General features: G+C 35.7%; 1 protein-coding gene across 2 annotated transcripts in view; it reads right to left on the bottom strand.

The window, feature by feature from the left end:
* Positions 1-17076, bottom strand: part of DPP10 (dipeptidyl peptidase like 10) — a 653604-nt gene that overhangs the window by 332881 nt on the left and 303647 nt on the right. For both annotated transcript variants that reach the window (XM_028101300.2, XM_088022159.1), the window contains one exon: positions 902-996. In XM_028101300.2, coding sequence (XP_027957101.1) covers positions 902-996 — 95 coding nt within the window. The remainder of the gene's footprint in view (positions 1-901; positions 997-17076) is intronic.

Genomic DNA, 17076 nt, shown 5'->3' with positions numbered 1-17076 from the left:
TTGATGTCTATTCCAAATGTACAAGTCAAATAAGAAAAAAAAAAGGGGAGCTGATGATTTGCTCACTGATTTAATTTGCATGGAAAATCCTCTGAGGGCTTGGAGTATGTTTTCTCTGTATCCTATGAAGTCATTTAATAGGCAATATATTGAACTTTTAATTATATAAAACCATGAGTGAATAACTACACACTGTTTTTCAGTGGTGTTTGACAGCTAAATTTTGAATTTCTGCAAAACTTAATTCATTAACACTCACTCTGTACGTAATCATAGGTAAATCCACCTTAAGAAGATTGAATTTACAAGAAAGACAAAGTTCATATTTTTTGTAAGAGCAAAATAAATACATTCTGTTATTTAAACACTGTCAGGCTAACCAGTGACTCTGGAGAAGTAAAATGAAAATGGTAGAAGCCTAAATTATAAAAGTAAAACACATCAGCCCCAGCAGAAAGCCAGTTTTAGAAAGTCTGCCTGCTGCTTGATCCAGAAAACTACAACAAAATTAGAAGTCAGAAAGAATGAAAAGTAAAGAGGGAGAAAAATGTTGTGATAACTTGTGTTAGATTTTTTTTTTTTAATCTTGACATTCGTATGAGTGATCTTTCATAGGAAATACTGGAAGAAATATTTATTCTAGGGAAATTTTATTCTTGGAAACATTTACTCATTGACTAAAAAGGGAAGACATGAAGATAAATGGGGAGACATGAAGCAGATGGGCACATGGGCATTTCCTTTTAATCGATGTACTGATTCTAATGATATGCCAAGCCCTAACTTTTTACCTGAAATGTTTTGCAGGTGCTGGAGCTGAAGAAGAAAAAAGTTATGTGAACCTAGAGACCATTCTAAACAATACTGAAATGCATAAAGTAATTAATTTTTCATTACTTACAAAAGTTGTGTTTTCCAATAATAATGTGGTGGCATTTGTTTCTATATTCAGTTTAATGACATGTCCATTCTCGCTTTTATACACCACATCTGTATCTGCAACAACAAAGATATTAACAATTGACAAACACATTGACTAGGTAATATAATAAACTGTAGAGGAGAAAATGTGCATAATAAGCAGACACATTAGAACAATCACTGTTAGCCTTTAATAACCTGAGCAAATTTTTATACTTGGCTCACATTAATCTTCTTCAGCAATCAGGAAGCCTGACTAGCACATGGTCTATTGTGCGGTGAAAACAGGGTTAGTGAAAGAGGCCACTCAGGCTTCTGGTTTAACAACTGAAAATTAATTAAAATATGGAAAATCTGCTGCCCATTCTGAGATGGAAAGAAGGGACAAAGAAGTGCCTCCAGTTTCCATGTTACTGTTACTGATGCATGATCCAGTTAGAGGGACAACAAGGGCTGCCAGTTTACTGTAACGCCACACAATTCTAAGCTACTCCTACCAGACCACACTCATGAAGATGTTTCCTGTCTCCAGTCTTACCACCCCTCAATTCCTATCTACCCTTTCTCCTTAGCTTTGGGAATCTTGTCCCTGGTATTTTATCTGGTCTGTGTGCACAGATCAAAATCTCTGACTGCTAGCATGCCCCTGAATCATCTTTGTCAACTTTAGGAAAATGTCTTCATTGTATTTATTTTTTGATATCTTCATTTCGGTTCAATTCAGCCACATTTGTCGGCAAATTAAATCAGCTTAAGAATACCTCACAGACGCCTGGGTGGTTCAGTTGGTCAAGCATCTGACTTTGGCTCAGGTCATGATCTCAGGATCCCAGGATCCGACCCTGGGTAGGGCTCCCTGTTCAGCAGGGAGTCTGCTTCTCCCTTTCCCTCTGCCCCTGCCCTGCTCATGTTCACTCTATCTCTTTCTCTGAAATAAATAAATAAAATCTTAAAAAAAAAAGAATAATTCCTCAGAATGAAAGTACCAACATAAGGGAAAACTGCCAGGAGTTAAATATAAATATATATTCATCTTCACATTCATCTAACTTAGAGAAAATATTAAACAAGCTAAATATTCATGGTAGATTCAATGTTGTTTTTCCTAAATAAATATAAAAGAAATATCTCAATCTTTGCTGAAAAGTATGTTACTTTATTTCTACTCCACTGAATGTACACAGATGGTATGTGTAAAGTTTGATACTTCTTTGATGACTAAGAGTTGGAAATCATCTAAATAATCTAATTAAATATAATGATCCTTTTTAAAATGAATAATATGGATCTAAAAGGATCTAAATATTTTCAAGCTGAATAATAACAAAATGAAAGAAATATAAATGTAGCCAATGATAGGAAGTAGTTATTGCTTTTGGGTAGAAGAGAGATATGTCCAGTCTGAAGACAAATAAATTCAATTATTTATAAACACAATATAAATACTGTAATGCCAATGTAGTAATGCCAATATAAAGAATTACACTGGCTGGAACACTAAGTAGTCATCAGTTTTTATCTTCTAACTTACAGAACATCACTTGCTTCTTGGTCAAAGGAGTTAAACAATATATAATATATATTACACTCTATATATGTATTATACATATATATGTATAAATTACACATATCTGTATATATGTATATGTATTATATATTCCACAAGTGTAATGTACATATATATTATATATTACACATACATTACACATACATGTATGTGTACGTGGTTGTGTGTTAAAGGGAAGATACCCAAATAAAAGCAGACTTGATTTTTTTTTTAAAGATAATCTTTCCAGTTTTACTCAATTCTAACCCTTTACATGATACTGCACCTTGCTAACCCTCTGCCCATTCTTAGAAGAAAGGCAATATTGAAGCAGTTTGGGTCCACTATCCTCAGTAAATGAAGTTATACAAGACACAATTTCTCAGAACCCAAATGTCTTCACTTGCATAAGCATAAACAAGTACTGCATGGTGGGTTATGCAGATTTTATGGAAATGTCTGACACTTCACATAGAACAAGATTTTCTGACTTGTTCTCTAGTTATTTCAATATTACAAAAAGCTACACCTAGAAATTATATGATGAGAAGCGATCAATACTAGCAAACATTGTTGATCTTTTTTTTTTTTCGTTTCATTTAAGAGGACTAGGAGTCCAATATGACTCTCCTATTAAAGTTAAGGATAGCACAGGAGGCCAGTAGTTCTTGAGCTCAATAGGGACACTGACATGTTGGATCAGGGGGAAAATGATGTTTTAAGAAAGGAGGAAAAGAGACAAAGATAGATTTTCAAGTTATTATCTGAAACAGAATGTATGGGCAGAAAGATAATCCTATGTGATATTTAAAATAAGGCCTTGTATCACCTTCTGAACTTTCATCAGCTATAAATAAACTGGGTTCTACTATCATTAACTTTACCTGTTGTCTATTCTAGTGATGTAGAACAAATAACAGCTCTACACAAATAATAAATATTTGCTTTGATTTATATTCCTTTCCTCTCTTCCCTTTCTTTTCTACCCTGTATTTATGATCATAGCTCAACAGCAACACTTGTCGCCTGTGTTATTCATTTGATTTTGCCAGCTGATTCTGGTCTTCTGTCTTCCTGCTCTCAATTAATGCTGCTTTAACAAAGAGTCCAACCTCAATCAACACCTCTGTTATTTTTCTTGACATTCTCAATTCTGGACCACTTCGGGATATTGACGGAAACTGCCATCATTGATAAGCAAGAAAAGCCAAAGAGTATGTCATCCTTATAATATTTTCACTATAAATTAAGAGAAAAAGGACTTTCCCCCTTCTACTGCACAGTGAAGATAAATAAAGCCAAAAGCCATCAATGAGTGGGTCTTCTTCAAGGGGGCAAGGGCACAACAGAATTCTAAACAGGGATGAAGTCTGTGGGCTTAGGGAAGAAGAAGAGATCAGAGAGCAACTGTAGTATGAATGATGGTTCATCTTCAATGGAAAGGATGAGTGACGTATGGTCCCCCAGTCTCACAGTAAGAGAAAATCCTAAGCCAGTGATAGACTGTACCAGGTGTAGAAAAAGGAAAATTTTTGTTCTTAGAACCAAAGGAGAAGGAAGTGAAACTTATTTAAGAAGATAAAAACTAAATTTAATATTTTAAAAGTAAATTCTGCTGAATAAATATTTAGACGTGAAAAAATCTATAGAGATTTGAGATTTATAAATACCTTTAGATCTGCACACTTGTAAATTTTCCTATTAGACTCTCAATGTTGAATTAGAAGGAGAAACTTTTTTTAAATAAAGTGTAACTCCCTAGCTTAAAATTTAATACAGATTTCTGCATGAATTATTTTTTTTAAAGATTTTATTTATTTGATAGAGAGCAAGAGCGAGAAATACAACTAGGGCGAGTGTGAGAGGGAGAAGCAGGCTTCCCGCGGAGTGGGGAGCCCGACACGGGGCTCGATCCCAGGACCCTGGGATCATGACCCGAACTGAAGGCAGACGCTTAACGACTGAGCCACCCAGGTGCCCCTGCATGAATTATTTTAAAAGCATCTAATATCTGCCTTTATTAATTCTGTTTAATTTATTTCCTGGTCTTTAAAATGTGGTCTTCCGGGTCTCATATTTATCCTACTTTAATGTTTGGTTTATAATCACTAGTGGAATCTCCCATTTTGATACTCGTGTTATTGCATTAATAAATTACTTTCTGGAACTAGATTTCAAAATTGTCATGTCATATTTTGCTTAATATTGAGTAGTGAAATATAAGTGAGTAAGAGCAATGAGTGGAGTACATTAACACAGGAAGATTAAGGTGAGCGTTACTTGAAATATTCTTAAAACACAGTATTATGCATGTCTACACAATACTTTAATTAAATAATCTTTCTTCCTTTTCAGCTCATTTAAAGTTAAGAGTCAATTATCCTGAACACATATTTGATTCAGTTTTTTTTAAAAAATGAAAAGGTGTGACAAGACAGAATCACCATCTAGCCTCTACATCCTGAGCTCCAAGAATATATTTTTAGTGTTGTCTCCCTAGATGATTATTATTACTGTCATTTCTGTCTAACCCCCTTTTCCTTAATGTATCTAAAGAAAGGGAAAAGATAGTAGTATGTTTTAGGATAAGATCATTCAGATAAATGCAACCCTTTATTTTCTACCTCTTCCACGTAAAGCACTTCACAGAACAGTTCAGTTCTCAATTTCTAATGAAATTGAAAACTGAGGCTTCCATATTCACCCCAAATGTCAGGACCAAGAACCAAAGCAGCCTACATGTATAAGATTTTATTTTGCGTTACTACATGTTCTTGTCCACAAAAATAAGTGTAAAAGCATATAAACAATTTTCTTCAGGAACTCCATGAAAATTAATTTATCTGAATAAGAAGCTCTTGAAACTGAGCAAATTTCTTAATTATCAAACACCTGTTTACTTAATACTAACTTCAAGATGCCTGCCTCTTTGTCCACCAATCTTAAGATACTATATCATGAAATATGCCCAACTCTAAGCTGGTTCTCACATTGGAAGACCCACTCAAGCCCAGATCCCTAGCCCTACACTAACCTCCCCACACCCACCCAACTAGCTCCTGTTTCTGGATATTCTAAGACTGTCAAAATGTTGTCCTCCGTAACTGCAATAGGTAATAAACTCAGCTCTGGTTAACAGGTTATACTTAGGGTTAACAGCAGACAAAATTTACCTTCCATGCACATCAATGTAAAGGCACTTTGTTTTTCTGTTGATGTTATGAATGATAATGTAAATATGCATTTAATTTTGACATGATAATTTGCTTTGAATATTTCAAAACAAAACCTATCATCTATCTTAAAGAGAGTTTTCAAAAATTGAAAAAAAGCAGAGCAAATCAATTATTTGGGAGATGTTAATTCAACTATGACCTTTGTTTTAAAAAATCTGTTTTAAAAAAATCTGCTTTTGATATCTAAAATAAAAACTCCACAGCATCTGAAATATCTTTAACTCCCAAACAATTAACTGAAAAAAATTTAAGAACAGTGAAACAAAATACTGAAATGATTATTACAGAAAAAAACTGAAATGCCTTTTGAGAGAATTTATTAAATACCAAGTTAAGATTTAATCTTTAGTTAAACATCTCAAAGGACAAGTCTGGAGTACTGAGCTAGTCATCTTTGAAACACAGCAGGCCCCTCATTCATCTCTCCTGAAACACTGCTCACACCTATGCAACACTATCCTCACTTTTTAAAGAGCCCCAAGCTCCATGCATTTACCTGTGAAAACCAAGGACATCAGAAATGGTGCCACTGTCCTGTCTACTCAAAATCTCATTCTATACTTTTTTCTTTTTTATCCAGACTTCCAGAATGAGGTAATCTTTCTCCTTTGCAAAGCAAAAAGCTGTTTTGTTGCCAAATCACTACGCTCTGAACTCTTAAATATCTTTGATTTCTGGTACCTCTTGCCAGCTACTTGTGTTTTTTAGAGCGTATATATTCATTTTCTATAGTAATAATATAATGATGATGCTAATGCTGATAATAATCACCTCCATTCAGCTCTTTTGCTCTCCCCCAGGTTTTTTGTTTCTTTTCACAGTAAGCCTCAATAAAATTTCTACCCAAGGTTTCTGTGTCATTCTGTGTGTCTTACATGCTCTTCACCATATATCCCTGCAGTGAGCTTCTGTCCTCACTCTGCTAAACCTGCAAACTTCCAACATTACCACTGACCTGCAATAACCAAGTCCAATATGCTCTTCCTCCAAGCTCACTCCCTACCTCACTTGATTTTGCAGTGTGAGATAATGATGATGAACACAAAGATTTCAAAATCATCTTTCTTGACTCTGAACCATTGCTTTGCCCTGGAATTATTCCCCCAAAATGTCTGTACATCCTAACCTGCTTCCTTGCATACTAAACAGAGATATCCTTCCAAGTTCAGCTCTGAGCTTTATTTATTTACTTTTCAATTGCTATCCTCTGTGTGATCCTTTCTACTCAGACCTTCCTATATTGATTCTTAAACTTTCAGTTCAGGTTCTGACCCTACCCAGATGCCAGTTTTGTATTTTCAGTTCTATGCTTGATCACATAGATATCTTGCAGATACATAAGTCAGTAGACTACAACTATACTCCTTATATTTATGGCTATAACCTCCCTCAAAGTTCCATATATATTATCTCTTCATCTCCTATATTAATATTGTTCTTTATAACCTTTCACTTGGAAGACTGTTTTAATTTTTCACATGTTCTGTAAGCTTCCAGTTTATTGCAATCACACAGCCTAAGACATTCTAAACAACACTTTGTATTTTGTCATATGCACCAAAAAAGACTCATGGCTCACTATTAATGAAGTATAAAATGAAAGACTGGCACTCAGGTTACTCACTACCTGGCTTCAACATATATTTACATAGTTATTATCACCTGACTCCCTATAAAATAGTCCAGAACATCTGTTGCGTACACTTGTTCACATATATATCACCTTCACTCTATTTTGCTTATGATACCCACTGCCCAGGTCCTGTCCAGATTCTACGTATTTTTCCAAGCGCTGTTAAGTTCCCAACACTTCTAAAGTCCTAACTCAATCTCTTTTCTGAACTTCTATGTTAGTTATGTAATATTTAATCATATACTTCATTAAAAAAATTAGTATCCATTTCTATTTAATGTGTTGTTTTGGGTTTTCAATTACTCTATGAACTCAAGAAAGGGCCTATTTCATGTTCCTTTGAGAACTGAAACTATTCACACCCACACATCTTACTGTCTATATTAACATGAGTTTACCATTCAACTGTCTGCATTAATATGACTTTAATATTTCAGGAAATTCTTGCTAGGAAGATTAGGCTGTAAATAAGTTCATCTCCCCCACTTCCCTACGGAACTTTGTGAAAACCCAATTCCTTGAAAAATAGACTATTCAACTAGTGCCCACTAAAGTAAGTATCTCTTTCTCACAACAATACATAGCTCAACCAAATGAATGTTACTAGCTCCCAAACCCTCACCTCCTTGAATGCATCAGTCCTAAACTCTTACAACAGAAACTCACCCAGTTCCAATCCACACTACTAATGAGAGACCTGTCAAACTAGATCCCCAAAACCTCAAACACACCCCCCTTGGTCCTTTCCTTTCCATACGCTGCTCACTCTCTGTCAAGACCTTGATCTCCTATACCAACGTTAGCAACAGCCTCAGTTGTTAGTCTGATTAATTTCTTGGGAGGGTTGGGGGTGGAGCCCCCATTCAGCTGTTTGAAACTTCTATATTATAAAGTATGTATATGCATAATATGTATAGTATATATCCCATTGAAGGATCTCAAGAAATATTTTTTCTCCAAGATTAAATCTTTTCACTATCTTCCATATTTCTTTTTTTTTCCACTGTTACAACTTTATTTAGAAATATATTTAGCACTACTGACAAAGACTGCCTCCTTGACCAAAATTCAGTCAGAATCCTCAGTGTTCTTCTTGACTAGTCCTTGACCTTGGCCTGCCTTTAGCATGAATCCTGCTAAGTCCACTTAGTTAGAATACCCCCACCATTGATGTCTGATCAAACTCCTCACCCCCCACCTGTGAAACCTAAGTGGTTGGTCTTGCATTTAATGAGAATTCTGTTAGACCAGTTTAGCAAGAATCCCCTACCCTCAGTATGTCCTCTCAGTAATTTTCCCCTCCTACCACCTCACTCTGCTCTTTGGCGATAAATCTCCAGTTTCTTTGCTGTATTCAGTGTTCAATTCAGTCTCTCCCCTTTTGCCATAGTCTCACCTCTATTATAACCGTCATGAATAAAGTCCTCCTTACAATTTTAACAAGTGTCAGAATAATTTTTCTTTTAACACTACCTTGGAAATCTAAACTGAGGTAACCTGCTTTAATAATATTCTGGTATTAAATTTGTTATATATTATGTATTGTAAAGTAATATAAATTATCAATATTAAATTAACATTAATTTAATAATTCAATACAATATAAATCAAATTATACACAATAATACATATCAATACACTATGTATATATAGTTGATCAGTGAACAACATGGGTTTGAACTGCACAGATCCACTTATATGCAGATGTTTTTCAGTAAATATGGTATAGTACTATAAACATATTTTCTCTAATGATGTTCTTAAAAACATTTTATTTTCTTTAGCTTACTTTATTGTAAGGATACAATATATAATACATATAAAACACAAAATAAGTGTTTATTGACTATTTATGTTATTGTTATGGCTTCCAGTCAATACTAGTCTACTAGAAATTAAGTTTTTAGGGAGTCAAATGTTATATGCACTTTTTGACTGTATGGAGGGTCAGCACCTCTAACCTAAATGTTATTCAAGGAGATAGACACACACACACACACACACACACACACACACACACACACACACACACACACACACACACACACACACACAGAGTTAGCTTAGTATGCTAGACCAGTGGTCCAAACTCTTGCTATGGCTGTGGGTCAAACCTGGGCCCACCAAATTTGGCCCACAACCACATTTATTTATTTATTCATTTACCTTTGTGTATGCACGCTTTCACACTAAAATTGTAGATCAGAATAGCTGCAACAGACCAAATGGCTCACAAGGCCTGAAATATTTACTCTCTGATCCCTTAAAGACAAAATTTGCTGACCTCTCTGTTAGACTATTAAATTGTTTGCCTCAATCATAGAACATACTTTTTACTTACTGTATTTATAAATGTTAATTTAGCTACTGATCATTGCAATGTCACTAGAAGAATGTTCTTTGGATCCCCCAAATATCTATATATACCAAAGAGTTTTGTTTTGTTTTCCAACCTGGCATGAGAAATAAATTTGCATTAAAATGGTTTGAATTCTTGGTAAATAGGATAAAGTTAGGTGTACAAAATAAATGCATTTTCCTAAAAAGTAACCAGAATAAAGACCATCTTCATTTAAAAGTCATCATAATTGTAAGTAATCATCATTAATTCATCTGGAAGTGTCAATCCTATGAATGGCACTTCCTGTAATAAAAAGCCCTTTCCAGGCTCAATAATGGAGCAGTTGATGACCACTCAGCTAAATGATGTCTTTTTGATTTGTAGCTAAAATGTGAATAGCAGCAATTTTCTGATGATCATTTCATTCTTTAGATTATTAGCAAAAAAAAATTCACACAAGAGGAAAATAGAACACCCCTCTCTAGAATTTCAAATATTTCTTGTCATTAGAGGGTTTGTTTGCATAACAGTAGCATAAGTACCAAATTGTCACTGGTTCTTAACTTTCTTCAGTTAAAACCTACAGGAGTTTACCAAAAGCTTTCTTAACTTCAGACTCCTATAATCAATGATTTGTTTGAGTGGTCCAGTCTACTGAAGCCAGAAGGCAAAAGGAAGACATACATAGATTTAAATATTGTCTTTACTGAGTATCTCATGTAAAATGAACATAAAAGTTGATGTGTCCCATGATCCTAGAGGTCTAAAATTCTACCACAGTTCATGTGGGAAACAAAGGCAAAAGAAAAATTATTAAATTTCCTACAGCACACTGACAAGTCCTTAAAACAGGCAGAGTGACATTCCTCTAGGGACTCAGCTGCCTCGATGTTAATATTTTGCTAAGGTCAAAAGGCAACCCCCAGGATCCTGTAAGTCTACTTTAACACATAAAAATTCCTTTAGAAACTTCCTTTATCTGTAACCCCCCCAAGATACATGTTGGCAATCATCCTCCAACCATATGACCCATCGATACACAACTGAAGGGTCTCATGACTCAGGTTTTATTAGACAGTAATAAATCACCTTTTCCAAACAATAGCTAGCCCCCTCAATGTCCTGGAAACCTGTTTCCAAAATTCCTTAGAGATTTATGCTATTCTTAACCCCCTCCCAACTTGAAAGTATATAATGGGCCACTCTTCACGAACCAGATGCACTCTTTCTGCCCACGGGTCCTGTCCCCATGCTTAATAAATGATTAATAATAAATGCTTAATAAATGCTTAATAATAAAACTACCTTTTTGCACCAAAGATGTCTCAGGAATTCTTTCTTGGCTGTTGGCTTTGAAGCCTAATGTCTTTCCTACATCACAGTGACACTTTCAAAGAACAGAGCTTATTTTGAAGTAACCTCTAAACTGCAAAATATAGAGGAAAAAAATAAGAGGCTAGGCAAATTCTAAAGCACCTCTCTGTCCTTTAATTTTGTTTTTGTTTTAGTCAGCCACTAATATGCTAACATTTTTTCTCATTCTGATGATTAAATTGGGCTGATCTCAGCCTCCAACTGTACCTTTGGAGGAGGGGCAGGTAGCCACCAATCCTATACAAAATGAGTTTTCTTTTTTCAGGATTCTATTCCTGTAAGGTGCCTCTCTGTATATGAAAATACCATCTGGCCTTCACCACTGCAGTCTTGGTGATTTGTCTGTTGCCCTGAGGAATAAACTCTCTTTGTCTCTGACGTAAAGACCTCATGTTTTACATACACATTAATTTGCAAGTAGGGCAAAACCTCAGATCCTTGCACTCACTCAAAAGCTCTCCTCCCTCAATTCTAAACATCCCCCCATTTTCTCTCAAGATTTTAATTTTAATATTAATTTCTACATGACTAATAGCCTCAAATTGCAAAGTGAAATTTTATTAATGTAGTCATAAATCAAATAATCTTTCATCAGACTTGTAAATTAAAAACTCAAAATTAACATTAATTCTACACATCCAATTTGTGCTTTCATACTGCGACACTGACTGCCATTTAACACTCTGAATTACACTATTTATATATGTATCTGTGCAGACTTCACCACCCAGCACTTAGCTATTTTGATATCCCCTTTGGATTCTTCCTAGCCAGTCCATGAGCTTCAGTCCATTTCCATTAACTACTGACATTTTCCCAATGACAAACATGTTTACTCTCTAATATCTTTGATAAGGTTATGACCTCCTTCTCAAGATGCAATGCTCTGCCATGATTCTTTCAGTTGAATGGACATATGAATTCATTGTTTTTGTCTATCCAGTGCCAGCTGGATTTTTTATCCCATGGAAATGTTTTTCTAGTCACATTTAATATCAGTACATTCAAGATGACAAAAGAAAAAGATATATGGTGATTTCACTTATATGGGGAATCTAGAAAACAAAACAAATGAATAAACAAACAAACAAAAAGCAGAATTAGACCTGTAAATACACAGAACAAACTAGTGGTTCCCAGTGGGGAGAGGGAAGGGGGATGGGCAAAATGGGCAAAGGGAGGGGGAGGTACAGTTTTCCAGTTATGAAATGAATACATCACAGGAATGAGGATTTTGAGAAACAACAGAGGATCATAGGGGAAGGGAGGGAAAATGAAACAAGATGAAACCAGAGAGGGAGACAAACCATAACAGACTCTTAATCTCAGGAAACAAACTGAGGGTTGCTGGAGGGGAGGGGGGTGGGAGGGATGGGGTGGCTGGGTGATGGACACTGGGGAGGGTATGTGCTATGGTGAGCTCTGTGAATTGTGTAAGACTGATGAACCACAGACCTGTACCCCTGAAACAAATAATACATTATATGTTAATAAAAAAAGTACAGCGTAGGGAACATAGTCAATGATATTGGAATAGTGTTGTATGGTGACAGATGGTAACTACACATGTGGTAAAGCACAGCATAAGGTATAGAGGAAGTTGAATCACTATGTTGTACACCTGAAACTAACGAAATATTGTGTGTCAACAATACTCAAAAAAAAATGAAAAGTAAAAGACAGGTGAAAGACAGTAAATTTTTGCATCTTTCTGATTGTAAAGTAACATATTTACCACTGAAAATTTGTATAATGCACACGTATCACGGAAAAAAAAACTATGAAAATGTTACTGTATTTCCTTATAAAACACACTGTTGAGATCCCAATGTGTATCACAGTTTGCATACTTTATTTCTCTTAAGATTTACGATTAGGCATTATGCCCCACTATTAAAAATTCTCCAGGGGTGCCTGGGTGGCTCAGTCGTTAAGCGTCTGCCTCCGGCTCAGGTCGTGGTCCCAGGGTCTTGGGATCGCGCCCCACATCAGGCTCCCTGCTCCGCGGGAAGCCTGCTTCTCCCTCTCCCACTCTCTCTGCTTGTGTTCCCTCTCTCGCTGTGTCTCCCTCTCTCTCTGTCAAATAAATAAATAAAATCTTAAAAAAAAAAGAATACCTGAACATCATAACCAGTAAGGCAAATTAAAAAAAAAAAATTCTCCATTAGTGATTTCAAATGCCTAACACTTTTCAGCCCAAATGACATTTTAGAAAGAAAAATAAATTGAAACACGACAATCAGTAATAAAGAGGAGGAAAAGTGGCAATATTTAGAATGTAGAAAAAAGGAAATGTAGATAAGGTAGCCCTGAATATCGTTTCACAAAGTAGCTCTGAGGAATTTTGTTGTCTGGCAAATTAATTCACACATGTGAACAACAGCTGCTATGACTCTTCAAACGCATAATGGCATACCTTTATCAATTTCTGTATTTTTCAATTAAATCTCTAGAGACTAAAATTGATCACTGCACTCCAAGAAGTATGTAACTGAACCATAAGTAAGACCTCATTAAATAGAAAATTCACTTAGTTAAGATAGAAGTACTGCACTGATTTAAAGAAAAACACTGAAAGAAATGACAAAAGGAATAATTAAAAATTCACATACTGGAAGACAACCAGACCCAGGACTGAATAACAGAAACATTAAATATATTAAAATGCATATGACAATTATCAACATCAGAAAAACTATAATCAGTTCTGTGGCTTAGTTTACTGAAAATGAGACAAGAACTTTGGGCAGCAGGTTTCTGTTTTTGAGTTTGGATGAAATCACTTCTCAAGCACTTTTAGGCCTTTTTTTTTTTCTTTAATTGTTGAAGTTCATGAGAAAAATTCAGTTGATTAAAGAAAGATGCTCATTAAGTCCAAGTTGTAAAATGGTTTTAATCCGGTTTTGTCATTCACCGAGGATGTAACTTAATCCAACTCTAAATAGCTATTACACAAATTGATGTTCTTTGGAGAAAATTGATCAGATAAGAATACTTGGATAACATACCATAATAAAATAAAATTGAATAAATAAAAATGTAAAGAATACTTGGGTAAGTCACTGTTATTATTTTCTATTTCAGGTTAGGAGGTGGGAGACAAGGAAAGGACTATTTTTGTTTCCAGTATCAAAACCCTCAACCTAAATGGACATAACCAAAAAAAAAAAAAAAGGATTGTATTACACATCTGGCTTCAAGTATGACTTGATGCAGGGGCTCAAATGATGCCATCAGGGCACCATAAGATACTATCTTATTAGAACTTTTTTCAGATGGCTCATTCAGATAGGCTTCCTCCTCATAATCAAAAGATGGGTATAACAACCTGGAAAGCTTAGAGCCTTTTACTTTGAAGCCCAACAGGAAAAATCAAGGTTCTTTTTTCCAGGATTCTCAATTAGAGATTCATTGCTTTCACTGGTCTTGATTGGGCCAGGAAGACATTCTTGCCCTGAATGTTAAGGATTTGCAATGCACCAACAGGCTAAATCCCATGTCCACTCATGCCAGGGTTTGAGTATTGATTTTTAAGAAAGTTTTTGTGGATGTCAGAAAAGGGTCAAGTTTGGCAAAGTGATACAGACAACAGATCTATTACACGGTGTATGTGCACTGTTAATGACTGATTTCACATAAGAAGGATGCTCATTAGGACAAAAACGATGCCTCTCCAAACCTAACATAAACTGGTGTTTTATTATATAGAAAAGTGAAGCAGAATTGATTGTGAGAGCAAGTGAGAGTAGGTCGGGGGTGGTATTTTGCAGCAACAGAATGGGTCCATAATATGAAATACATCATAGTAACTGTTAAAATGCTGAGAAAAAGTTTGAGTTTGCTTGGGGTCCTGCCATATTCCCAAATCATGCTTCTCCTAGAGAATAATGATTTTGCCTAAAATCACAGGACTTTTGTGGCTCATCGGGGAAGCTTGCCAGGAGGAATGTGTGCTTTTGCCAGGGCGTGTAGTCAGAGATTTCATTCTACTGAGAGGGGGGGATCATGCTGGCAGCAGATCAGTCTGAGACTGCTGAGGGGATATATACATGCACGTCCTGGAAGAATTACAAATTTCCCTCAAAGTTTCAAGTCTCTCGTTGAGTTGTTAAGAGTTATCAGATCTGCCAAGGAACAGACTGAATTTACAAATGAGTCTTGCCAATAAGGATAAACTCTAAACATACAATTTAAAATGAATCACTTAGTGTTACAACACCAACACAGTATGTATTTTATTACCGTGTTTATTCCCCTCAAACTACCCACACCAACCCCACTTGTGATTATCGTGAAACAAATCTCCCTTACTAAACATAACAGACAAGTTCAAAGTCGGTCCCTCCACCGTGAATCCTTTCCGATCAATATGTGTTTTATATACATGTGTGTTTGTATAGACACATACATACATATATCATAGATGGGTGTATTTTATATAAGTAAAACATATATATATATTCAATACATTAGTCATACAGATATAGATTATCTAATTGCTTTATACATTGTTTCAAAACAGCAGTGCTGAGAATAAATAAATAATTGGCTCCAAACTATTTTGAAGAGCTGGGAGGAACCAAGGAGGTCATCTTGTCTAATCCCTTCATTTTATCAATGAAAAATTAAAGCCACAGAAAACTTTTTTTTAAGCAACACACATTTATTATCTCACAGCTTCCATGGGATATGAGCCCAGGAATGCTTGACTGGGTCCTCGGCTCAGGGTCTAACAAGGCAACAGTAAAGTATCAGCTGGGCGGGGAAAGCCACAGAAGATTTGGGTGAACACAGTGAGGAATAAGTCACTAAAACTCCTGGATTGGGATTCCAGATCCAGTCCAATTTTTTCAACCCTGGCTATCTCTTAACTAATGACAGATGCTTATACTGCTTCCTTAAGCTAGCCCTCTAATCTGTGTATTATTTTTTCTTTCCCCTTAGCTTTAAGTTTCAAGACCCTCCTTTATGAAAGTAAGGGAGGCACTCCTAAGTGGTAACTAAATCATGGGTAAGTGTTACTTTTATAAGTGTCTCCCTCCCACTGCTTCCAAGATGGGCTCAGTTGACCCACAGTAGTCTGTTGAGAGAGGCACAAGGGTAATGGTGCTCCATCTGTTCTTTGGGATGAGCACACTGAAGACAGAATTATTAAGAGAAAATGTGTTTTGAGCAGGTGCTTCAAGCCTTTTGGACAAGTTGTCCCACACTTCATCTTCTAACTCTGACACACTGAATCGTTCCCATTTCTCATCCCACAAAAGGTACTCCGGGTTTTCTTAAATTCTCCATTCCTTGCCATCCCTCCAACTATGATTTTTTAATACTCAACATCATATTTAATTCGAGCCACCTGTTTGCACAGATGGCCGCTTGCTCACTTTTATGCAAGAGCTAAAGATCTAGGCCTGACCAAACACAAGAGTTAAACTGTCACTTTGCTTTGTTTCTCCAAGTTTAAAGTGAGTTAAAGAATCAGAGAGAACAGATGTCTCTCCTTACACATTCGAGTTCACCTTTTTTTGTCTCCCATGATCTTTTAGAAAACATGATACGAGATTCTTTGCACTGAACAGTATGTTTCTGCTTCAAAAGGATGAACCCTCCTGTCCCTCTTTCTAATATGACACTTACTGTCACATCATTAAGCAGATAAGAGCCACAATCTGCAGATCCTGCCTCACTTCACCCACATTTTACCTTCAGAATATTGCTCTGGGGCACAGCTGGAAGCATATACATGATCGACCAGCAGATAACTGTGTTCACAGATGCAGATATGATACAGAAAATAAGCACGATTTTTTATCCTTACCAAAGTGCTCTGATACAAGTAACAAGATAATACACACAATTTTTAAATCTGTGTTTAGACTAGTCACTCAATTATTTGTTAAGTTTTTACCATGTTCCTGAGAAATGTGAAAGGGGGAGAAAAAAAGCACCTAAAATCTTAAAATAAAGTTATGTGGTACATTAAAAAAAAAAAAGAGTCACCATTTATTGCTGTCTACAAGAGTGAAGG

The sequence above is a fragment of the Eumetopias jubatus genome, unplaced genomic scaffold, assembly GCF_037043125.1.
Source record: "Eumetopias jubatus isolate StellerSeaLion01/CBP00866 unplaced genomic scaffold, mEumJub1_p1.0 scaffold_3, whole genome shotgun sequence".
Classification (NCBI taxonomy): domain Eukaryota; kingdom Metazoa; phylum Chordata; class Mammalia; order Carnivora; family Otariidae; genus Eumetopias; species Eumetopias jubatus.
This window is presented reverse-complemented; position numbering and strand designations above follow the sequence as displayed.